The 26480-nt window shown below is 33.5% G+C and overlaps 1 protein-coding gene across 1 annotated transcript; it reads right to left on the bottom strand.

The window, feature by feature from the left end:
* Positions 1 to 25650, bottom strand: LOC113396712 (lysosome-associated membrane glycoprotein 1). Its single transcript, XM_026634767.2, has 6 exons — positions 25458 to 25650; positions 24951 to 25304; positions 4016 to 4243; positions 3498 to 3686; positions 2014 to 2164; positions 1 to 1082 (listed from the first exon to the last, which is right to left on the bottom strand). Exons 1-5 carry the CDS (start codon positions 25513 to 25515, stop codon positions 2022 to 2024), a joined length of 972 nt encoding a protein of 323 aa, XP_026490552.1. The 5' UTR covers positions 25516 to 25650; the 3' UTR covers positions 1 to 1082; positions 2014 to 2021.
* Positions 25651 to 26480: the final 830 nt, after the last annotated feature.

The raw sequence follows: 26480 nt of genomic DNA on the forward strand, positions 1-26480 counted from the left end.
TTTGGCAATAAAAAACATTTATTTTAATATAATTATGTGCACATCACAAATTGTTTAACAGCTGATCACTTCGTACTCACCGATATTAAGCAATCGTTTAAAATAATCAGCATTTATGGAAGGGAGTTTCATTGTCACGTCGGAGTGACGAAGCGGTCAGCTCTATTGCCCCCCATTTCACCCACCCAGTCAGTCACACCAATCAGGATGTTATCTGGACAATTTCGTTATTAAAAACCCATAAACCGATATAACTAACATTTATCTACTACGTACAGTTGAAACTTAGACAAAAATACAGTTTAACTAATCGTTTTAAATTATATAGTCGCATGAAATCGTCCAGAATGTTTATAATCAAGTACAGAAGACACAGTGAGTCGGTAGCGTTCATGAATTCTTATTTATATGGACAAACATTAATCACAAAATTGTTATAATAATTATTTATTATACTGAAGTATAATGTTTTCGAATCGAATCTTTGGAATTGATTAAATAAAACTCGACAAGCTTAAAATGATAGATTGTTTAAATTTCTTTCATTAAAACTAGTAAATAACATCACATTTTTATATATTATTTCGTTATCATTAAACGTAGACATTTTTAATTCGCATATCGAGAGTTTTTTCAGCGAATCGTTCGATCGTTTCGATCTGGCTTCAATAATATTACTAATTGAATTTATAACTAAGATATAAATGAAATTTTAGCAAAATTTACAAATTATATATAATTATAATGTTTTTTTTTTTTTGAAAAATTGAGATTATATCACTCGTACGATGTTCGATACAAGAGATGGAACTAAGACACGATTGTTTTTTGTTTTTGGTTTTTTTTTTTTTTACTAAACATGTTCGACAGCCAATGTTGCCAGTTTTAATATTGAGCAATTTAATATTTTAGAAAAAAAGTTTAAGGTCTGCGACGAGTCATTTATTTTTACATAATATATCATAGCATTTATTGAAATAAGGTCTATAATTGTGTAAATATTTAATGCGATGAAATGAAGATCGATTGATGGTGTTAGTTCTATGCTATTTTACTACGTACGTCGATTCTCCATGTTCCATCTGAAAATGCAAGTAAAACACAATTATATTACTATGTTTGTGAATAGAACAAATTGTTTTTTCTTTTGAATAAAAAAAAAATCTTTCTCGTAAAATATTGACTATCTCAAAAAAATATTTTTAAAAATATTATCGTATTAAATATAGTGTCACTAAATTGTCTTCACGACTAATTACCATCAGACTTGATGGTAAGGATTCACCACCATCTATAGACAATGGCGCTGTAAGAAATATTAACCATTTCTCACATAGCCAAAGCGCAACCAACCTTGGGAACTAAGATGTGGAGTCCTTTGTGCCTTTGATTACACTAGCTCACTCACCCTTCTAATTGGAACACAATAGTACTGAGTATTGCTGTTTCGTGGTAAATATCCGATGAGTGGGTGGTACCTACTCAGATGGACTTGCACAAAGCTCTACCACCACGTAAAATTAAATACTATTCGAGCGCAGCCGTGAAAGCTGAGGGTATATTTATTTAACCGACAAACACATTGTAGCAAATGATATACAAACATCTTCCGCGAGAAACAGTCGATGTGGTAGTGTGCTGTAGTTTCTCAGATAAGGGCGTGCACACATACGAAAAAAATGCCGCTCCATCACAAATAATATTGAATTCAAGCTAAAATGTTTGTATTTCAAGGACAATGAAATAAAATAGTATTAACAAAACAAATTCACTTTTAATAAATTTATTACATGAATATAAAATACTTCAATCAATTTCTGGTTTGCTAATATTATTACAAAAACAGTTTACAATGATACGGCTGACCGTATAACCCGCTGCTTCCCGCCAAAAAGTGAATGCGTTTAAAAGACGTCTGGCAGCTTGACGCGTGACGTTCGGAAGGACACACTAATTCTCCTTATAAAAGTATTATTTAATATCGACGTAGTAACGTGTCCGGATGGGGCTCACCTGCGAGCCTACATGGAGAGGTACCCGCGCGCGGCGGAGCGGCGCCGGCCCACCAGGTAGGCCACCAGCACCACCACCACCAGCCCGCCCAGCGCGCAGCCCACCGCGATGGGCACGGCGTCCGGCACGTCGCCGCCGCCGCACTCGCGCGCTGCGCACACACGGGGTTACGTCTCGGCCGTTTCGTACAACGTGGTTACAAATTGTATGTACTACCGGCGAAACCGTTGAGTGGTTTCGAGTTATCGGAGTCGCAGACCGAACTATTTATAGATAGCGCAAGAGACCGAGGTCAAAATATCTTTGCGTTCACACGATCATAAAATAATGAATATACATGAGCGACGATAAATCCTATTGAAAATTTGAAGCACATTTTATTTTATAAATAAATTATTTAAAACCAGTCGAATAACTTAAATATATAATATATTAAGCCCCCCCCCCCCCAATACTTCTTATAAACAGGTAGACCTAAGGTTTAAATTAATATGTTTTGTTGAGTACAATATTTCGTGAAGCTAAAGCGCACGTAGCAAAGTTTCCTCAAAAAACTTTCTTGCAGCGATAACGTTACATACATATTTCCTTACGTATAAAAAAATAGAAACATACATTAAAATGTATAATCGTATTAAATCTACACGACTGAAATTATCTTCCTCATTAACAGCCGTTTATTTATACTAAAATGTTAATTATAATAGCCTATATAAAATCGCTGACTTTCGGTTATCGGGCGTAACGTGCCTACACTGCGATAACAAATACAATAATAATGATCATTCAAATGTGACGTCACATACACATATACTATATGTTTATTAATAACCTAATATTGTCATGTATAATAAAATATGTTAATTTTTAACTAAAACTAGCGGTTTTTCGACATAGTAATAAGAATATATTATATATTATTGACTTTCACATGCCAGCGCCATCTACCGGGTCCGTCTAGACTATCCAATCGAATACATATTAAAAAAAACACAGAAATCAGTCCAAACGTTTAGGAGTTCGATTATATACACACATACACAAGATATAAAAATAGATAGACGGACGGGCCATCAGATGTTAAGTTGTCACCGTCGCCATTGGCGTTGTAAGAAATATTAACTAAGATGTTACGTCCCGCGTGGCTCTCTCCCGGAAACCTCGACCTTGTGCTTATATACATTTTAGATTCGTAAATATATAATCATCAGTTTAATAATCTTAAACAATATTTGTATTTTAATTCTAATAATTATATTGAATACGACTCGTTACGAAGAAAGTTAACGATTTTTGGAGAGGGTCTATATATACCCTCACAAAGGTGAACATGAAAAGGAAAAATATTGCGAGGAAACCTGCATGTGTTGGATTTGTCACGTGTACATCTACCTCGGACATGATCACGATGACTCCATAATTTCGCCTTTAAACGGGAAAGAGGAGATTCAGCCCGAGCCTGGTATTAACGGGCGGTTACTCACCGGCGCTGAAGGCCTTGTTGGTGGAGTTCCTGAAGGCCTCCTCCTGGAGCTGCGAGAGCGTGAGCGTGGCGACGACGCTGGTGATGTCGGCCGTCATGTTGAGCTGCGTGGGCGGCGCGCAGCGGTACGACGTGGCCAGTGACGTGCGCCACTCCACGCCGTGCCACAGCTCCACGGGCTCCTTGGACGCTGCGGACGTAATACGGTAACATCGTCAAATTATACGGATACCAAGTGACATTATGGTACGAACCATAGATATATTGCTGTCACAGCAACGAGCCTTTATTAAATTAAGAAATAGCGTACAAAAATACAGTTGTCGACGCCACCACAAAACCATTGATTTATTATTACAGAGTTCCATAAAAATACATTTAAACGAGGATATAACTAAGGAGTATATAAAAGTACTGCTAGTTGCTTATTATTAAGAGCCATACAGAGTCAAGATTCTTCTAGAAGAAATGGGAATAAGTAATGCATAACACTATATTAAAATAATACAATTAACTCACATGCGTCAGGGAACACTTCCGCCGCGAGAGATACGTTGAGGTTCTGGAGAGAGTATGTCTTCGTTGTTTCATTGTTGTGGAAGATCAGCACCATGTTGTTGAATGTTGTGTCCGTGGCATTGCTGACCGGCCAGCTGATGTTCAGCCATTGGTCTGTGCTGTTGCAGCTTCCGTCTACGACGACCGCCGATGGTGGCACGTTGAGGAGAACATAGGCAAGAGAAGTGGCTGTAAAGATAAAAAAGAAAATGTAATCTTATGTCTTAAAAAAGCTGTGTTTTTTTGTATATGGAATTGGTAGAGAAAGTGAGCCACCCGAGCCGCAAGTATCAAGAGTGCCCACAGATGTTTACTTACATTTATAAATATGCGACATTAAACTTGGAAACCAAGATGTTACTTGTTTGTGCCTGTAGTTACACTGGCTCACTCACCCTCTAAACCGGAACGAAACAATACAAAGTATCGCTCGCTGTTTGGCGGTAGAATATGACTGATGACGACATCATATAGAACTACCACCAAATGTTGTATTTGATAAGGCACTGTCTTCGCGTTTTAGTTTAAGTTGGAACATCGTTCAGCCTATATAAAGATATCAAAGACTGGAAATTACGAGACCCTAGGTTCAAATTTCGACCTCAAACCAATAATATGTTAATAGGAGCACTTCGAAGCTTCAAAGCCACAATGATTTAACTCTCGAACTTAAAGCCTTTGTTTCTACCCCTGAACTGTTTCCTCGAACTCGTAACTCGAAGTATTAGAGTGCACTTGCATGTCCGAATACATTTAAGCACTCTACTATCGCTTGCGTTGTTGTCTAGTCTCCCTTGAGAATGGTCATTTTTACCGTAATAAAGGACTCGTATAATTGGATACAAAATTTGTATAATTTAGTCACCTTATGTATCCAGTGTGTATAATAGATTGTCTTGTATATTTCAACGAAATTCTGCCACATGTGTATTCCACCAACCTGCATTGGAGCAGCGTGGTGGAATATGCTCCATACCTTCTCCTCAACGGGAGAGGAGGCCTTAGCCCAGCAGTGGGAAATTTACAGGCTGATTATGTTATGTTATGTTTATGTTATGTATAATTAAACTAAACCAGAAGTTGTTCGAAAGTAGAAGAGGAAGTTCATAATTGTGTACTGTCTCCAGGGACGTTTAAACATTGCTTAACAGTTTTACGTTCTAAATTAAAAAAAAACAATCGTAAATGTGTGACTCCCCCCCCCCTCATTTTAAACGAAGTTGTTTTCCCTATATTATATCTGCTTTACCTGATTTTGTATTAAATAACAGACAGTGATATAATATTAATGAATTGACGAGATTAATAGAAATACATGACTGAAAATTATTATTTAAAATCCCGCGTGGAAGAACTTCATTCCAACAAAAAAGACCGTCTGTAATTTCACGGCAACACTGCTTAAAAGTTTTGTTACTTTGCATAATAAGATTTGATTACGTATAATTTCAATGACCCAGCCACTGACTACTGGCAGACGCGGCCTAATAACGCAACTCGTATTCCAGTTCTACTTGTGGGTTAATTGACGAACAATAAAACGGATCGTACCCTCTACCGTCGCCGATAATTATACAACGCAAAAATAATATGATCAACCGTAATTTAAATCAATTCAATCGCATTAGTAAAACTAATTCATCTAAAAATAGTCTCAAAGAGCCTTGAGAAACCAGTTTTCACTTTAAAGGAAATACACTAAGATAAATTACAAAAAATATATATTCATAACATTTCGCATACGCTACTGGGTAGTCAGTGTGTTTAATTCATCATCAGATTTAGGCAAATTACTCGTAATTATTTTCAAGCTAACGTACTAATAAAAGTTGTTGACACAGTTTTGTCTTCGTCTCTCTTATGTCGAATTACTGCTATTAGAAAGAGAGAAATCTATATATAACTAAACCGCTACATATTCATATATAAGGTAATTAGTGGCTTTAGTATTTACTAAACAAAACTGTACTATGTATTTACATTACATTTATTTACCTAACGTGTTATTATAATATCAATAAATTAAAGTTATTAGGAGCAGTTTTCCTCGTTCCGTGACGTAACTGAAAATGTACGTATGACTGTATTTAAGTATTAACAAATATTTATGTTTTTGAATCATGACATTTTATAACGTTGCCGGTACATATTTTAATATAATTTATTGCCGGAGTATGTCATACATATATAAGGAGACACGTGTGAATACTACGTGTCATATTCAATAAAACAAGTATCATAAATATATACATAAATTAATAAAAAATTACGTACAATCCGTGACTAAAGTGCAATCATTATTAGAACTATGTTTGTGAATGTAAACATACATAGATATATCATAACATCCTTTACACTTGTATCTAGATATTTTTTTCGAAAAATAACCCTCGGTAAATCGAAATAAGGAGTATTTCCCTAATAGATATTTCAGTAAATATTATCCCTTCTTATCTCGAAAAATAAGTATCCGACCTCTCGACAAACGTCATCTCAAACACATAATATTTGTAGTACTTACAGCAATTTACAAAAACTGTCCATGCTCACCACAGAAAAAAAAACAAACTGCTTATAACGATGTTGAGTACATTTCGTAGCCTTTACGACTGAGTCACTTTTACATAGCAACAATTTTGTCTTACATGGTAACATAGATCGGTGCACGTTACTTCGTCTTCTACGGTGCTAGTTCGCACTAGTTCTAATAAATGTCAAACACTCTATAACTACACTCTAAAGTAATATTTCGTCAAAACAAAACCCGCTTGATTTCTTAGCGACTTTTGCATCAATATCTATGTCCACCAGAGGTATGGTGTATCCTTATTAATCTCAATATTGTATAAAACAAAGTCGCTTACCATCGTCTGAACGCTTGTATCTTTTAAACTACACGGATTTTAATAAATAAACAGAGGGATTCAAGACGAAGGTTTATATATCTATATAATAAATGCATTTGATAGTAGAGAAAAGCTGAAAATTTCAACTTTCCTAGCCGAAAAAAAACACAAAATTTTTCTTTTCATGTTTGTCCTTCAATCTAAGTGTTATTTAGGCCCTTATTGCACCCGAGTGAAGCCGGGATTGGTAACTAGTATTGTTATATTATAAGCATTATTTTTTTTATAATTATTCACTGTCAGTCATCATTAAACTATGTCAAAAAAAAACAATTACTTAGTATAAACAAATTATTATAATGGTGGTAGGGCTTTGTGCAAGTCAGTCTGCGAAGGTACTCATCAGATATTTTTTCTTCCCCAAAACTGAAATAGGTACTTAGTATTGCTGCGTCGGTTTGAAGATTGAATGATCCAGAGTGACCGCAGGCACAAGGGACGTAACATGTTACCTCCTAAGGTTGGTGGCGCATTGGTGTGTGTGAGGATTGTTAATATTTCGTACAGCACTAAAATCTATGGGCGATGGTGACCCCTTGCCATCAGATGGCCTATTTGCCCGCTTACCTATTAGTAGGTACAGTTCGTCCTTTAATATTAATATTTCGATGCCTCAAAACAGTGAAACCTCACTAAGAATTCTCAATTTCGTAACATAGAAGCATACCTCAGTCAAAGTCAAAATTCAATACAGAAGCTTTACACTCACTTATTGATAGTCAACAATCTACCACCACTTCGGAAATAAACACCTCGAACCTGAGAAGAACCGGCGAAAGAAACTCAGCGGGAATTAACTTGAAACCTTATAGTATTGACTAATTCACAAAAGTTAATTATATTATAAAATACAAAACAATAGTAAGTCCTACGTAAAACCAGTCACTTTTGACACGCTATCTCTATTATATAAATAATTATATTCAAACGAAGGCTATCACAAATGCAATTACTTATGAAATTGCATAATGCTGAGATCCATTGATTTTTTCTTCGAATATTATTATTGAGTATAAATTTGATTACAATGCAGTCGAAGTACTAGAATTTCTTATCAATAAGACGATAAAATAACTAAGACTAGGCAGACGTGTATAGCGAATAGTAAAAAAAATCCTAATTAAGATCCACTGATTGGTTTTTGTGTGTGTGTGCGTGTGCGATGCGTCTATGTGCGTCTGTCCTAAAGATATATTGTATTATATAGTTTACTAGTTGTCATCTGCGACTTCGCTCGCGTTTTAGGTGTTAACCGTCAGGTCAGCGCGCAGTCAACGACTATTAATATACGGTTCGAGGGGAATAGGACCAGTTTAATTACAGGGAATACACGTCCCATAAGGTAAAACATTCCTATAGTTAGCGGTGATTGGCGGTACATACGAAATAATATACTATATATATCCATAAGTATGAGAGACACAAAAAGCATTAAAAGGTACACGGAAGTTGTACTTTTTTACGAATAAAAAAAATTGCAAATAAAACCATTGTTTCTCGGTATCCTATCGCTCTCAACTCGAATACAATTTTGATAACGAATTATACAAAAGTGTGCAGAAAGTAAACGTGGATATTAAATTAAAAATTATAGCTAAGATATCATTAAGATATTTTACGAAATAAACATAATAGTCGTATACAAATAATTATTATCATTGATTATTTACTCTATTTTATATATTATATAATGCTGATGCTAAATATACTACATAAAGTATTTATTTGCAACGTTCACAGCTTTTTTGTCATTAGACAATACAAGCCGCTATGTCCTTGTATTTTGAATCTGTAATGTCTTCGAAAATATTCATTTAAATTATATGCTTTAAAGGGCCATATTGATCTATATTAAATGCACGATGTATTTAGGGTACTTAATTGGATATAAATTAATGCTGTATTGCTTAAAATCGCTTCGTAAGCCATTATTTCTCATAAAAGGTAAAGAATAGGTATATAAACCTTAATAAGGTGTGAAATATTTTAGTACATTATTTTGATCTATCTCGTAGGGTACAATGTAAGCGCAAAAAATGTGCTTATTTACGACATCACATTAGAAACCTCTAAGATTTACAGTGTTTCTCTACTATATTACGCATGTTATATACATATAAACCTTCCTCTTGAATCAACCACTCTATTAAAAAAATCGCATCAAAATCCGTTGCGTAATTTTAAAGATCTAAGCATAGGGATAGAAATATAGTGGGAAGCGACATTATTTTACGAAGACAATCGTATTTAGACATAAACAATTTCACTAATAATAATAATATACACTTCTATTCTATTACTGGACTATATCGGCTTCTCTTTTTACATAAAAAAGTCCGGCATTATTAATATTATTATCGATGAGTGTCATTGAATCAATAGAAATATCTACAAACGAGGCGTGTACCGTTAGTCATGCGTTCTGCTCGAATACGCCTGTTTCACTGTTGCAACATTTTATACTAACGATATTTGATAAAAACGTGTCAACGAGTTACGACCTTATGAATATGATGTGATACAGATCAAATTATTGTTTACGGTTCTTATCTCAAATAGTATGTTGTAAACACAAATAAAAGTACTCATATGAAAAAAAATAAACAGACTCAAACCGAAAATTAATAAACGGGAAAAATTTACATAATTCCCTTCACAATTACAATGTAATAATTTTTTTATCGATTTTCTAAAAGACGATAACGAAACGATCACTTGCTTCATTTAAAACTATGTTGAAACAAGACTATCTTGCACTTCAATGTCGTATTTAGTTCGAGATAATTTTAGTTTAATTTTATATATAATTTATATCTAATGAGATACAAACATATATGTATGCCTGTTAGCTACCGGGTACTGTACATTATTTTATTTTAAATATATTACTATTTCACTGTAATGTATTCATATATTATGTTTATATCTGCCTTGTACACCCCTACCTCTTTCCATATCTGTTTATTTCCTCTACCCTAAGGTTGCCTGGCAGAGATCGCTGTTTAGCGATAAGGCCGCCTCTTGTGCATCTTTCTCAAATGTGATTCAACTTTATGTTTACTGGTGTACAATAAAGAGTATTTTGATTTTTATTTTGAAACGAAAACGTGAACATAATACCTACTTCTATATACCTAAATAAACATTTACAACGTTTTCGTTTTCGAGTAATCTGTAAAAAAAATAAAAAAATTGAATTCCGTAACAAATATCCTCTCATATTCCAGGCCATAATCAACTTCCGTATTAAATTGAATTAAAATCTATCCAGCCGTTAAAAACCTTCAAACCAACTAATATTATAAATGAGAAAGTCTATCTGTCTGTTGCAGTTTCACGGCCAAACCACTCAACCGAATTTGATGAAATTTATTATGAAACAAGCTCGAACTCCAAGGACGACCGTAGGCTATTTTTATGCCTACCTCCCTACAACGCAAGCGAAACTACGGGCGAGACTAGTTACTTATAATTATGCGAATATATTACCGATGACCGATATAACTATTCTAAGTTAGAAAAAAAATCGAAACTCATCGTCGAACACGATTGTGAAAGTAATATACGATATCGTCGATAGAAATGATAACATTTAAATGATACGCGTATTAAAATCTATCTCGAGTTGGTATTCAATATGTCAAGAAGTAGACGAAGTGATATCTTACAGAACTTCAAAGTCTTGCAGGTGTGCACTAAATTGCTGAGTAAATATAATATCAACTATTGATTTTTTAAATGAAATACTCTATCGAGATACAAAATGACATTCAGTTAATAGTTGTGGTTAGTTAGTACAATTAACGACCTTATTGATTAAGCAAACCTTTGTTTTGTAATGTGAGAATCGAGTGGGCCGGCGTAATTGTTATTTACATCGATTGACAATGAAACGTATGTATCAAGTACTCTTATCTCTCTTCCCGATACAATAGATATTTAAAATTAATGAACATGAAACAAAAGCAAATACAAAGCGTTTCGCACTATCGGGAATGTAATCGCTTTAACTTGTAACACTTTAGTTTCATGTTAAATAATTTTCGCGCACTCGCATCTGTCTTTTGTTTTACAGTGTTTATGGACGTTGGAATATCACCTAACACCGTTTAGCCGATCAATATCGTCCATATGTTTATTTTATGTCGGGACACGTGGTGAAGTTTTTATAATATCCACTTTGACGTAACATTCCAATAGATGGCTTTGCAGCACATTAACTTATATGGCGAACTAGCGATCGACATTGCAATTGGCATGCATGCCAGACATTAAAGTAAAAGCTGTAAATGTCCCACTACTAGGCTAATGTCAATTCTCCCTTTAAGAAGATTTGGACCTAATTACACCACTGCTCTTTGGGGGTTGGTTGGTTGGATGTGGCAGAAATTCATTGAAATTAGACACATGCCGGTTTCCTTCACCGTTGATCACGAGACGAATTATGAACACAAATTAAGCACACCCGTAATCATAGTCTAAGTTTTAAACTGGGTCATCTCAGCAATAAGACTCAAAAGTGGAGCATTAGTTTGTATAAAATAAATAATTTACATTCAAGTACTCAAATAAAAATAAACAGATCAAAATGAAAACGATCTCCTATAAAATTTCCAAACACTCACCATTACTTCAAAAGGTTAAATATGTAATGGACTAATGCTTTTTTTCGGTTAATTTTTGGCCGACAGACAGGCAGGTCTACTGAGTGCAAATGTCCACATCGCCCAGCCACTGTCGCTGAAGGACCATAACCTTAAAAAATACTTGGTATTCTTATTTGGTAGGAAAAACAACCAGCGACTGAGTACCCAGACGAGCTCATTAAACTATAGGTAACTATGAAGCATTTTCAAGACATAGCGCTCACAACTTCTAACATCCTAACGCCTCAAGACTGTTATACAATATACAAGTTGAGAAATACTTGATTGTGAAGTTTTCTTGTTTCAAATTACAAAGCTACGATTACGACATGACATAGAGCACTTCAAACACCTTCTCTCATTAAACCTGACCTACATTTTTCTATCTTCCAAGAAAGAAATCTTTACTAGTTTAATCATCTCTAGTCTTTGCCTACACCAAATTTATTCACGTCAAATTTCACATTTCTGAATCAATTGAAAAGTTTTAGCGAACGCAACGAAACAGACAAATTGTGTTTCAGCTATACTAATATTTTAAATACGAAAGTAACTGTTTGTCCGTAATAGTTTAACAGCCTAACCACAGAACCGAATTTGATGAAATTTGATATGAGGCAAGCTTGAACCCCAAGTAAGGACATGGGCTACTTTTTATATCTAACACCTCACGACAAATCCCTTAAACGCGAGCGGAGTCGCGAGGGCGAACTTCTCCATCAAAAATTTGACTTTTTAAATCTCCCTCCTCTCATGTCTCCTTTTAAATCCTCTTTAGATAAGGATATTATGCCACCACGTAACTCTGTTAAGAATCAACTAAGCGGACATGTAACATAACATATATAAAACGTGAAACTAATCTGACGGAAAAACATTGTGAAAAGTGAAAAGCGATTACTTAATTTTCTTCCACTTCGCCAATAAGGCTTTTCGAGATGGATCTTACGAGTCTTTGTTGTTCGAAATTGAGCGATTATGTTCTCAGCTGGCAGTGACCCAAACGAGCAAGGTCAAATTATTTCAATCAATATAAGTACATGTATCCTGGTCGAAACTGTATCACGTTAGCACTTATATGTCACATATATTGGAGTTCTCCAACTGAGTATCATCCATTTAATATTTTTTATTGAAACGTTGCTCAGTCAACTCATTACTTATACCTATTTATAACCTTATTATTATTCTTAGCCTTAAGTAACAAGCCAATGGTAGCCAATGGCTTAGGCGTAAGCAAAATTATTAGGCAATTTGACACCAGTTGGTAAATGAACACCACTGCCCTTAGACATTGGTACTGTCAGGAATGTTAATAATTTCTCATATTTGTCCCTTTTGCCTGTAGCTACACTTAACCTACAAACCATTACTAAACATTGTTATTTGGCAATATATGAGGTATACCTACCCAGGGGGGCTTGCACGTAGTCGTATCACGAGGAAGTCGTTTCATTAATAATTTTTATATCTATCACATACCATACAAAGGTCGGAGAGATCGCTCTAAACACATTAATTTTATCTCTGTCCACATCTGTAGTTATTTTTTTTTGTGTAATATAATAATAATATAAGGGCGATAAAAAATGCAGACAAAATTAAACAAAGTTGATAAATATAAGATAGACGAAAGGCACGAAGATCACGTCGGTCGAGATACAAATATAACAAAAAAGTATGAGAGCGAGTTATCAGCACAACGGCCCCTCAGAGCGGACCAAAGACTGACTCGCGGTCTGAGTTACGTACATACAATTTAAAAAAAATACCACCAGGATTCCCCTTTCGTAATAAAACTATACACGTTCAAGAAACGCAGACCAATAGTCTAATAGTAAACGTGTGACTCACACTCTCGACGTTATTGAAAAACTAATTGTTATTTACAAGACATACTTGTTTTTTTGTAACATTTTTTTCTTGGTTTGAAATCAATTGTATTGAATTATTTAAACACATTAAGATTAAACACATTATCAACACACTACTTGAAATATAAGACGTCGCTGTTTGAAATTTGGTGCGTTGCAGCGGTAGTTTTTGTAATTTTAATCATTACCTTATTCTTGAACATATTCGATTGGAATCATTAAAAGGCTAACTACTAAGGAATTATAAGAATATGTCGCGCATAAAACACACAATCATAAAGATTTTTTTTTTTATTTCCAACAGCGCAACCTTGACTGATAGTGCTTATATAAATATAAAATATAAAAAAATAACCGCGCAACTAAATATAGCATACAGAGTAACTCAATAAATTTTATTACTTGGAAAACGGTCATGTGGCATATCCTCAAATGATAGTTAGGTAGTCGCCCCCCTAAACGATAAAGCACAATGCGAGTGTTATTACGGGAACATAAACTAACGTCTGCGAAGCCATGAGTTATTACATTATACATGAGTTATAACATTTCAAATGAATTTATCTTTTTAAATTTTGCTTATAAACTACCAGCTGAACCTACGGCTTTACGCTTGCGAAGTTTATAGAACTTTACCTAAAGCATACAAAGCGTCATCCCAGATTTTACTCCCTCGAGGTGTCAATTATAAAGCAGCCCATATCCTTTCTCGAGACTCCAACTATCTCCATACCAAATTTCATCTAAATCGGTTCAGTGGTATAGACGTAACTGACAGACTTGCTTTCGCATTTATAATATTCGTATACTAATAACTCTGTCTATATTGTCTAACTATCTAATGTTATCTATAGACAACAATGCAGTCATGAGTTTTGAGGTATACTCAAGAACATTAAATTCACGATTATTATGTCAAGTCTAAATTAAATCTGATGAAACTACTAAGTGCAACTGTCTGGCGTGTAGTATTATATTACACACCAAGCTTATTCCATCTCATTGCTCAAATGCAGGATGATACCCATACGGCAGATTTTCATCCGACACATGCAGGTTTCCTCGCGATGTATTCCTTCACTTTTTAAATATTATTCAAAATAGCAATTAACAAATTCGAGCATTTGAAATTCGAAGTCGAACTGACCACCACAGTCAAAAAGATCAATGGTCGTTGCTAAGTCAACATACGGATTTAAAAAAAATGGTGTTCGAATAACCATACGATACAAATGTCGTTAGGTCGTTGCACTTATCATTTAAATGAAGATTGTCGATAGAAATGTTTTAAATGTCTGTAATTTTTATAGGTCTAACGTCAATTCTATACATATTGACTATTGTGCTAGCGTGTAACCCAAGCCTCCAAAACGGTGTTGTCATTTTGATTTTATATAATTAATTATATTATATTATTATTATACATAGTGAATATCACAGAAACTATTAAATTTACATTATTATTTATGAAATATATTATTGTAATTCATTTTTCAATAATTTTTAAAACGAATTAATATTATTTTATATGGCATAAGATTTAATAGTGGCATATATTATAATTTGTTTTTTTTTAAAAGATTGATCTGTCACGGAAAATAATCACGCTATTATCTGGCATAGGCATCTTAATCTACTGAAATTACATTTGGCTATTCTGTATTGCTCCGCCTTCGCTATTACAGATTCGTGTCATATGTGATTTTTGCGAAACTTTAACTGTTTACGCAGCGCAGGCAAAAAAAATCTCAAAAGGAATAATATTCCCCCGTCTTGCAACATTTCACATTGATACTCCGCTCCTATTGGTCGTAGCGTGATGGCATAAAGCGTATAGCCTACCTCGACCAATGGGCTATCAAATACTGTATAATATAATAATATTTTTTTCAAATCGGACCCGTAGTTCCTGAGATTAGCGCGTTCAACCAAAAATAAACAATCACACTTTTATAATATTTATTTTATTTATAAGCATAGATAAATGTTCTCTAGTTGAATTGGATTGTCTATGATCACGTGGCCTGTAATGCACCCGGGGTCAATATTTGATTAGTCCTGTCTAAACCACACTGAAGCCCCACGACGCTCCAACGCATGGATCGGTTAACGTCACACTACGTAAGTTATTTAAGACCGTTTGAAGAGCATTCAAAACAAATATATAATATGGTTTCGTATTTATAATCATACACGAGGTATTTTTTATTAAACAGGTTAGTTGACTGGCAAATGGGCCATCTAGTGACAGATAACCATTGTCCATAGACAATGGCACTGAAAGAAATATTAACCGTCCCTTGCATTGTCAATGCGCCACCAAGCTTGGCAACTGAGACGCCTCATCCCTCGTGCCTGTAGTAACACTGGCTCACCACTCACTCACCCTTCAAACCAGAACACAACAGTAACAGTATAGCTATTAGACGTTATATACTATATAGGGCTAACACGTTCTTATACATAAAACAATATATTCCAAAATAAGTTTTTTATAAATCATATTATAGAATCATAACTGGTTTTCGCAATAATTATAACACGATTAATATCAATTTGACATTGAAAACAAAGGAATGTTTACTTTCATAGATTAAGCTTCATACCGGCTTGATTGTTTTGTACCAGAAATTCGAAAATAAACATCCTTGCCCAACATCATTTTAAATAAACGATTGCTTTATTAAATATTAGCGACCTGCCCCGACTTCGCACGGGTGCAATGCTGATACTTAAAATACTACAGAATGTCTTACAACGTTCACAGTTTTTCAGTCATTAGACAATACTAAAAAAATTGCTTCGAAAATAAGCCATTATTTCTCGTAAAAAGTAAAGGATAAAAAATGGTTATTGTGGGTTATCCCTAAGAGATAGACATATACCTTCGCGTACTTTTCTGAATACCTTTTTAAGGTGTACTGTAGTACATTATTTTCATGCATCTCGTAGGGTTCAGCCAGCGTTTGCAATGTAAGCGCAAAAACTATGTTTATTTGCGACATCACTTTAGAAACCTCTAAAATTATAATTTTAGTGTTTCTCTACTATACTGTAGATGTATCATACATATGTAGGTGAATTATTATTGTGTATATAATTAGTTTATTAATTTATGATATTTATTTATTACACTATACAATTACACAAATACATAACATTCTACTTAATATTTATTTATTATTTATGTAATAATATAATATACATACACAATACACATCGACATTACACTTCGTATATTTATTTTCATAGCAATATTAATACACAAGCATACTCGGGCGAAACCCGTAGTACGCGGCGGATCGGCCGAGCGACGCTTTTGTTCCGCGTCTACCCGCCGCCGCGTAATATCGTAAGTCGCCAAAGAGCGCATAGCTAATTAGTTAGTCGATCTCTCACGCTCGATGCGATTCGTCTACCAGCCTTTAATATCAAATTGTTTTCCTATTTAGTTTTAGTGATTTATATGTGCTATCAATTCTATCAGAACTGTTGCTTTATTATTCCGTACTCCCTGTTACCTTCAGACTTCTTCTTTCTGTGTTCATTGTGTGCGTATCATACGAGTTACTATCAAGTTGTGGACATTCTTATTTCTTCCCGCTTCACACACTACGCACACACCTATAAATATAAACCTTCGTCTTGAATCAATCTATCTATTTAAAAAAACCGCATCAAAATCCGTTGTGTAATTTTAAAGATCTAAGCACACATAGGGACAGACAGCGGTGAGCGACTTTGTTTTATACGATGAAATGATGATTATTAAACTTTATACAATGTAGATTATTTCAGATGGATGTTTTTCGTGGTCCGTTAGCGATATCATCGAAAATCGGTTTAGTTTTCAATGTCAGCATGAAAAGGTCGATACAGATCACGGTCGACGATTAAACATTAGATTAACGTGCCTTTTATGGAAATACATTATTGACATTCATACCAAAACGTTTGATTTTAATTTTAGTTTCGATGTTATTGCATTTTTGTCCAGTTTTTCCTCATTTCTTTTCTTAAGTGAACCAAAGATACTTTACTCGGTGGACGGAGGTTTGTGCAAGTCGGTCTGGATAAATACCACCCACTCATCATAATACTTAATACTTGGTATTGCTGTGTTTCGGTTTGAATGGTGAGTGATCGAGTGTAATTACAGCCACTATGGACGTAACATCTCAGATCCCAAAGCTGGTGGCACATTGGCGCCAATGTCTATATGCAGTGGTGACTCCATTCACCATCAAGTAACCGAATTGCCGGTCCCTATACATCTACTATAAAATTCTTCTCTTTAGGAATACATTTAATGGGATTAAAAATCAAATTCCGATATTTCCTTGTACATATTAACCTACAGAACGACTAACTGACCTCAGTCATGCGCTTACGCACCCGCTCGCTCTCACAAAACCTGATCACAGTTTCCAGTATATCAAATCGAGTGACTCATTTAACGATGTTATCCGTAAATGTTTACAGTTTTAGGTCTAGTGGTACTTCCCCTGCATATGGAAGTTCTAGACTAAAATACTTGGAGCTTATACAGGCTGTATGTAGGTCGGTTTATTTGTTTCTTTATAGTTGAGACACGTGCGAATAGGTCAACTGTGCTCGTTGACTTTGCATAGATAATTACATCATCAATGCGTTGGCTGTGCTGGTCTAAGCTATATCTATAATATAATACCCTCTAGAGGATGGTCGAGACCACTATAGCCTCTACCATTCCAATGGCTCATTCGCGTTTTATATCAGAACACAGGTCAACGTATACACAAACAAACTCACACATAATAGCATAACATCGCACAAGACTTTTTACTAAAGCTCTTATTATATTAATAATTATTATGAAAAAGTGAAAGGAAAATTTGGGTCTTTTCAATATAGTCAACTTTCAAAATTACTCTGTAAATAAAATTAAAAATAAGTCTTCTCAAAAAAAATAAAAACTTATGTTGCGACATAAAATATTTTCCGAGTTTACAAATAATTTCGTTAAGACAAAACTAGACCACAATGTAAATTCAAAAATATATTTTCACCGAAAACAAAGTTCGTAAATAAAGTGAGTTGAGTCTTAATGGACAATGTGGGACATTATTTTAATTTTTATACCTTTTAAGACCAGGCCACATCTACTCCACTTTTATGTAATAGGCAGGCAGACCGTCAAACGGGCCACCTAATATTAAGTGGTCACCACCGCCCGTAGACATTGGCTCTGTTAGAAATATTAACCATCGCAAACGATGTTACGAACATCTGGTAAGTGGTTACTTCCATAGACAATGGTACTTACACTGGTAAAGAATATTAACCATTCCTTACTGCACAGTATTATAATACGCATATGTGTACGAAGGGAGATATCAGGCCCTCGGGCCCGTGATTAAAGGTTTTACGTGCTACGATAGTGTATTACTAACAGCTTACGTGATGGTGACTGGAAACCGCCATTAAACCATAAACATACTGCCAATATATGTAGCTTTACCTTACACCGATCACAAGTCACCAACTTTGCAATATAAGATGGTCTACCGGTTCATTGACCTGCACGTTGTTTCAGTTTTCAATCCGAAACACAACAATACAGCTGTTTGGAGCCAAAAGTCTTAATATACGATACACATCACGTTATATTTTCCACATGTTCCTTAAAACTTCAACGTTGTATATATTATTATATTTGATTTGTCGCTTATCGTTAATGGCGCTGATCCGACGTGCTTGATAAACTAAATACCTACACACACGCACATCAGAACCGAACGAATCGCATTTCATTAAATAATATTGTAACAATAAAAGATTATTAAGTAGTTATTTGTACGTAGATAAGAAAAAAAAGCTGGAAGTTAGAATTGTTCGATTTCTATACTGAGTTTATGGTTTATGGAAATGTAACAAGTTTTTCTTGTCGATAAATATTGTTCGATCGTGCAAAATCAATCATAAAAACTTTATTCAATACTAGCTGGACTGATGTGGCTTAACCCGCATAAAATTTAAAAAACTGTACTAAACGGGGTGCTATCTTACGACTTGGAGGGCAGAATTGAAAAAAGTACGACTGTCTTTTCCTGGGACGTCGCAAACTATTTCCATACCAAATATCATTCAAATCGGTTCCGCGGTTTAATCGTGATGAGGTACCACACAGTTACCTTCGTATTTACACTTAAGTACTTATCGATTGTCATATTGGAAACTACCACCGGTTCGGGAAAGAAAATAGCCTGACGAGAACTTGAGAAGAACCGACGAAAGAAACTCGGCGTGTTTTTTATTGTCTTCTGTAATTGTTTACAACTATTAAACTAACAAACAAATAGCCAGAAGCCGGTCGTTCATTCCTAATGTGACTACTACTTACAACTAACCTTAAATTCTTACTAATATGTAAATGCAAAGTTTTGTTAACTTTTATATTTATGGATCCACGAGTGCGTAATACTGGATGGATCTTAGCGTCGCATATGAGGCAATTATATCGTAGAATAGGACGTCATAACAAAAATATTTATTTTCATAACGTAATTAGGTACTGACCAACTTTTATACATATTTAAGTATCTCGAACGCTATGTTCAACATCTCTCATCAGTTCCTCAATATATCGATACAACGTTAGACGAGGGAAATAAAACGTTTATTTTGCAGAAATAAAAAACCATTAAAAAACTATACTTAAAACAGAAATACTTAATACGAAATAAATTAGGTGTTTATTTTTGCCTGGAGCGAAGAGACATAAAGTCAATTATTAATTGAAAGGCATATTAATTAATATTTTATAAATGTACAAAGAATAAAACATGATTCATAAACATTCGTATTTAAATAAAACATATTTTCAGTACATGTGCATTTTTTTTTCTGACCATTTTATTTACACAAGAGTCGTGCATGTGTACCATATACAGTTACAAAACGATAAGAAATAAACATTTGACAACGGAATTGTAACAGGCCATTTTTATTTATCGTTGCAACTTGCAGCCGTTACATAAAATACTTCAATAAGATAATCTATGCGATAAAATCGTTCCTTCCGTTCGGGGTCAATTTATAAAATCTGTAGTCGACGTCAATATTGCATACTACCACTGTCCTCAGTCTTTCTCGGCGAAAATTATTAAGATATCTTATCCATAAGATCCCTCAAATTTTACATTAAAGTCACAACGTATATTGTCCCACAAATGAACCTCTTATTGGGGATGTGGAGACTTTATCTAATATTTTTTTATTATCAAAATAAATATTTACTTGGTAGGGCTTTGTGCAAGCCCTCTGTCTATCTGAGTCTAATCGGAGTAGGTTACTCACTCACTCATCAGATAGTCTTCCGCCAAACATCAATACTTAGTATTATTGTGTTCCTGTTAGAATGGTGAGTGAGCTAGTGTAACTACAGCCTAAAAGACATAACATCTTATTTTCCAAAACGGGAGGCGCCTCGGCGACGTAATAGACGATTTTGATCAAGCGTCTACCCATACCACAAAAAAATTAAAATAATTTAAGATTATTAAAAGACACAGTTAAAAAAATGTATAGTTTTTATTATAGAGATGAATACTTTGCCCAAAAATAATAACTAGTAATTGAGTAAAATTCAGAAATTCAGGTTGGAAGGAGGTCTTGCATTTACATGTTACTTGACTTGCTTAATTTGTGCTAGGCCTGAGCACAATATCAATACAAGGGGACTTGGTACGTTATAGCCAGACAGTTCGTGAAACGATACGCTACAGAAGCTTATCTACTTTATATTTATGTATGTATATAGGATAATAAATGTATAAAACCTTATTAACCTCTTAAGGGAGAGAACGTTTTTGCCCAGCAGTGGGACTAATAAGGCTGATTCTTTTAAATACGTTATTACTATTTTTTTATTTTACATAATCTAAAAACTATTACACACAAATGCTCAATAAGGTAATGTAATATATCCTACTAAAGCATATCAATAAATGCTTACACTTAAAATATAATTTATTAATAGCTTCTAACGTAAACATGAGAAACAGCGTCATCGAAACAAATTAAAACCTTCTTTCATTTATAATTATATAAAGAAACGTGTTGACCTTAAAAGTTGAAACCTTTTACGAAATTAAGAAAAATAAATCAATAAAATCTTCCTTAGACCGAATTCGATTTAAAAAAAAATTAAATTGTTGCCATGTGCAAATATTATTTTCCACGAAGTTTCTAGAACGCTTGCGAGTACACACAACTTGAATAGAATGCATTATGCGATAAAAACTACAGAGAATCAATTGTATGAAATAGCAGTGAACCATTGTATAACATTAACAGGGAAATAACTGTTAGACTCTTATCAGAGCTAGAGGGAAATGGTTATATCACATAAATTGGCACTCATAGCTGAATCAATATAACAAATGGATTACGGCCAAAATGTGTAAAAAAAATTCATAAACAGTAGATAGGAGAAGTCCCTCAAAAGTATTGGAATATTAAGTAATGGTCATTATTGGACAAAAACGCTCAGACCAATTGCACCTGCGCTTTATGATACCTAAATGGTCAGCCAATGTACTTCTAACAACAGTTAATATATAAACTAGATTCTATCTAGATAAGTATCCTAGGTTAGATCGTTGGGCTATTCGTAAAAAAAAGGATACATGAAATTGAGATAGTTTTTTTGAGAGTATATTTAATAAAAGAGAATTATGCGTATATCATTCGAATTGTTTAAACAAAAGGGTCTGACATATATTATACGTCATTGTGAGAATCTTTAATCTTTCGAAGAATTTTGATCCAATTTAGTGAAACCTCAAAGGAATAATATAAAAATTAAATTAAAAGTCGATAAAATGATCTTATCGTCACATCAAACAGAAAATCAATCATTCTTCATCATAATATTCTCAAAGTAAAATTATTGTCTTATTCACAACTTACTTGAAAATAATGTAGCAGAAAAAACAGACCAAATAAACATACCATTATACGTGACCCAGAATATGTAACGAGTACCTCAAGTCAGTAACCGTTTAAGATAGCTAATAGATCCAAGAAGCAATATCAAATTAAGAAGTTCCTTGCTGATTTTATCGAATAATTCTTAAATTCCTAAAAAAATTACAACTTTATACTTCCATTTGTATTTCAATGAAATACTCTTTCACAGGTGTTTAAAACATATTTTTATGACCACATTAATTTATATATAGCCCACAAATACACGTAACAATAAAAACTATAGCACTGTATTAACTGACTCGGTGGTAGGGCTTTGTGTAAGCATTGTTGAGTTCCGGTTTGAAAGGTGAGTGAGACAGTGTAACTACAGGCACAAGGGACCTTACTTCTCTAGGTTGATAAAAAAAAGAAATTATTAATATTTCCTACGACACCAATGGCATCTTCAATTGGACTATTTGAGCATCTGACCACTATATAAATATATCATTACAAAAACAGAATATAAGCCGATCAAATACATATTTTACATGTGATGAATTTCTCACAACAAAGTGAGTCATAATTTTTGACACCATTACTTGATGTACAGACATACTTTTGCTCAGGTTATGTAAGCGTATCAAGTAAGAGCTAGATTTTAATGGTCTTAAATGCTTTTTGTTCATGATCAATTATTTCAATCTTTGTTTTTATGAAACTAGAGTATTACTCAACCAACAAAGTGCAATGTAATAAAGTTTGCAATTGTGATATTGTACGCAGACATTTTTATGTATTACACAAGGTACATAATTATATTTACTGTTTTTATTATAAGTTAGTTTATGCCTAATATGATCTGAAATTCCAATTCCAATTGACAGAATATATGAATCTTAAACCTATTATTCAAACCCAGAAGGCACTACCATATAATCATAAGCTTAATTTGTGTTTGTATTTCATCCCATGCACAATATAGTGAGGAAACCGGTATGTTTTTGATTAATATCTGCCACATGGGTATCCGCATTGGAGCGACATGGTGGAATAGGTTCCAAGCCTCTCCTTAAAATGAGAGGTGATAGCCCAGCACTGGGACATTTATGCTTCACATGCATTGAAATACTTCTCTATATTGTTTGTAAACAATTCTTTGATATGACTAACATGTCACATAATGTATCTTGAATGGCAATATGCCATCAACCTGAACCCAAGTGTGAATGGCAACTGTGCCTATATACTCTATTAAAAAATATATTTAGGAACACTAATATCACAAACAATATTATGATATATATATGAAAACACAATATAATTAAAAGCCTTTCGGAAAGGTAGCAGATTACTTTTGACCACAGATTAAAAAAATATATATATTTAATTAAAATTAAAAATAACCCACGTCGGAATGTAGATTGCAGAATATCCAAACATTAAAATCAGTAGTTATGCTTTTTTTACATGTACATATATGAATGATGTGATGATGAATGATATAATGATGAATGAAAGATTTAAAAAAATAATTCTTCTCATTTAAAAAGATATTCTTTCTAAAATATTGAGAAACCAGCAATGATGTAAGTTTACAGATACAATATAAATTAAATATGTACAAATAAAGATTCTTCTCTAATATAATCCATTAGTTGGTATTTAAATATATTATTCAAATTATAAGGAACTATTACATATTTGCAATTTTGTAATTTTGGCTACAGATAAAAAAAAACTTGTTTATTTTATTTGGTTAATGTACCAAATAAATCAGTTTTCAAAATTACTATTTGGCATTGCTTTAAATCCATAGTATAAAATACGAATTTAAGCAGTAGACCAACTGCTTAGAGTCAGTAACTCCTTTGTAGGGTAATGTCATACAGATTCACAACATGTTCCCTAAAAATATGCAAACTGTGAATATTGCTGAATTGAATAAAAAATATAAAGGATTGTGTGCCTTTCGGCTATTATTTAATAAGATTATGTAATGACTATTTCAACTCCTAGCAATCGCTAGAAATTTCTGTGAAATTATGAAATTACTCAATCATATGATATTATAAAAAAAAATATATTTTTATGACCATTTCACTAACAGTTCTGTATATAAAAAATAATTCAGTACTGCATACATTTAAATTTGTTTGTTTTTAATTAAGTATACATGCAGTTACTCTTTAATATTATTTTTATCTGGTTAATTTTTTTATTCAATTGAATTTATTTTTAAAACTACTAATAAAAGCCCATTAAACTATAGTTCTGATTGCACTGTTCGGTACAGTAATATTAATCTAATAAAAAATGTATATTATGGTATAGGAGTATAAATACAGTATAATGATCATAGATTGTTGACTAATAGTGAAGAAATGAATAGAAATGAACTGCTGCAAAACACTAATTTTAGTAAAATTACATTTTCACAAGTCAAGGTTCAAGGTGTAGATTTATCAGTGTCATTAAAATATCTTATTAATTAATTTAAATTAGATTGGTAACTCACATGCATTTTCCACCTTGGTGTATGTGACATTTAATTGAGCTGCAAACTGGACCAGGACACAAGTCATGTTGCTCTTGTCAGTGTACCACCATATGCCCTGCTGAGGAGGGGGTAGAGGGCCTGGTGCTGGGGTAGGAGCTGGTGTTGTGGGAGTAGGTGTTGGGGATGGAGGCGACGTAGGCTTAGGCTTAGGATTCGGCGATGGCGTAGCAGCTGTGGTTGGTGCTGGCGTCGTATCTGTCGAATCCGTAGGGCCTTCTGTAGTCGTTTTGATTTCCGGCTGTAAACTTGTCGACTCCGAAGGCAACGGCACATCTATTGTCGACGTCTTTGGCGAAGTTAAATCGCTTTGACCTGATAATGTGATAAAATTATGATAATACAAGCGAAGGTAGACGAAAAATCCTTTGTTCCATTATGCGCAAAATGTTAAAACGAAAACAACGACGTATGGTAACGCGATAAGTAACAAAGAATTCGACAATATTTAGTAAATGTACAACTTACCTAGTACCGTTAGGCTGCATAAAACTGCGGCAAACAAACAAAACCTTAACCGAGTCATTTTAAAGTGATTAACAAGCTATTTAAAACAATTTATTCCCGAACAGTCTCACAAGTACGTTGCAATAAAATGATTTTGTAAGAATTGAGTTCTCTATGCAAATGTCATTTCATTTTTCTTTACAGACAGCAGAGAAATGTTGCCAGTTTTCTTTTATTAAAACAACTAAAGATTAGATTTATTTTAAATTAATATTATAGCAGATTTGTTTAGAACTAATGTAAAACGTTTGATTTTTTCTTCAATTAATTGTATAAATAGTAAAACAACTATTTGATTCAATAAAATCACTTTTGACAAAGAAATATTGCAGTAATTTTGTAAGCAATTTAAATGTCAAATATTCCTTATTATGAAAAAGAAGAATATAGGGTATTTATTTAAAACATTAAAGATTGCCGGTGCAAGCCGTTTGAATAGGTAGATAAGTACCATTGACTCATCGTAGCAATACTTAAGTGTTGTTGTATACCAGTTTTAAGGGTGAGTGAGCCAGTGTAAAAAAGATATATCTTGGTTCCCAAGATTAATGGTTTATTGACCGTGTAAGGCATGTTTGGAAGTAAAAGAGTTAATTTTTTTTTTTTAAAAAAAATATAATAAATCTAAAAAATGGGTGTAACATACTGAACCATTTCTAAAGTTATCTAATAATTACATATATGTATAATAACCGGAATATTTGATACGTAATCAATACAAATGCATATAAATTGCGCTTATAACAATTGCTTTTTAGTTTAAATTAATCAGAGACGCATTTTCAAATTAACATTATTTATCTCAAATATTATATTAGATTAGTATAATATATAAAACTACATAAACTATTTTCCAATATTAGTATTTGTAAAAATTTTTTTTTAATTTACTAAAATAGTAAGATATTTGAAGAATAGCAACTTTGAATGTCTCTGACTGGTTAATAATTCCTGATAGCTAAGTTGCTGATCTCTCTCTCATCG

The sequence above is a fragment of the Vanessa tameamea genome, chromosome 4 (assembly GCF_037043105.1).
Source record: "Vanessa tameamea isolate UH-Manoa-2023 chromosome 4, ilVanTame1 primary haplotype, whole genome shotgun sequence".
NCBI classification, from domain to species: Eukaryota; Metazoa; Arthropoda; class Insecta; order Lepidoptera; family Nymphalidae; genus Vanessa; species Vanessa tameamea.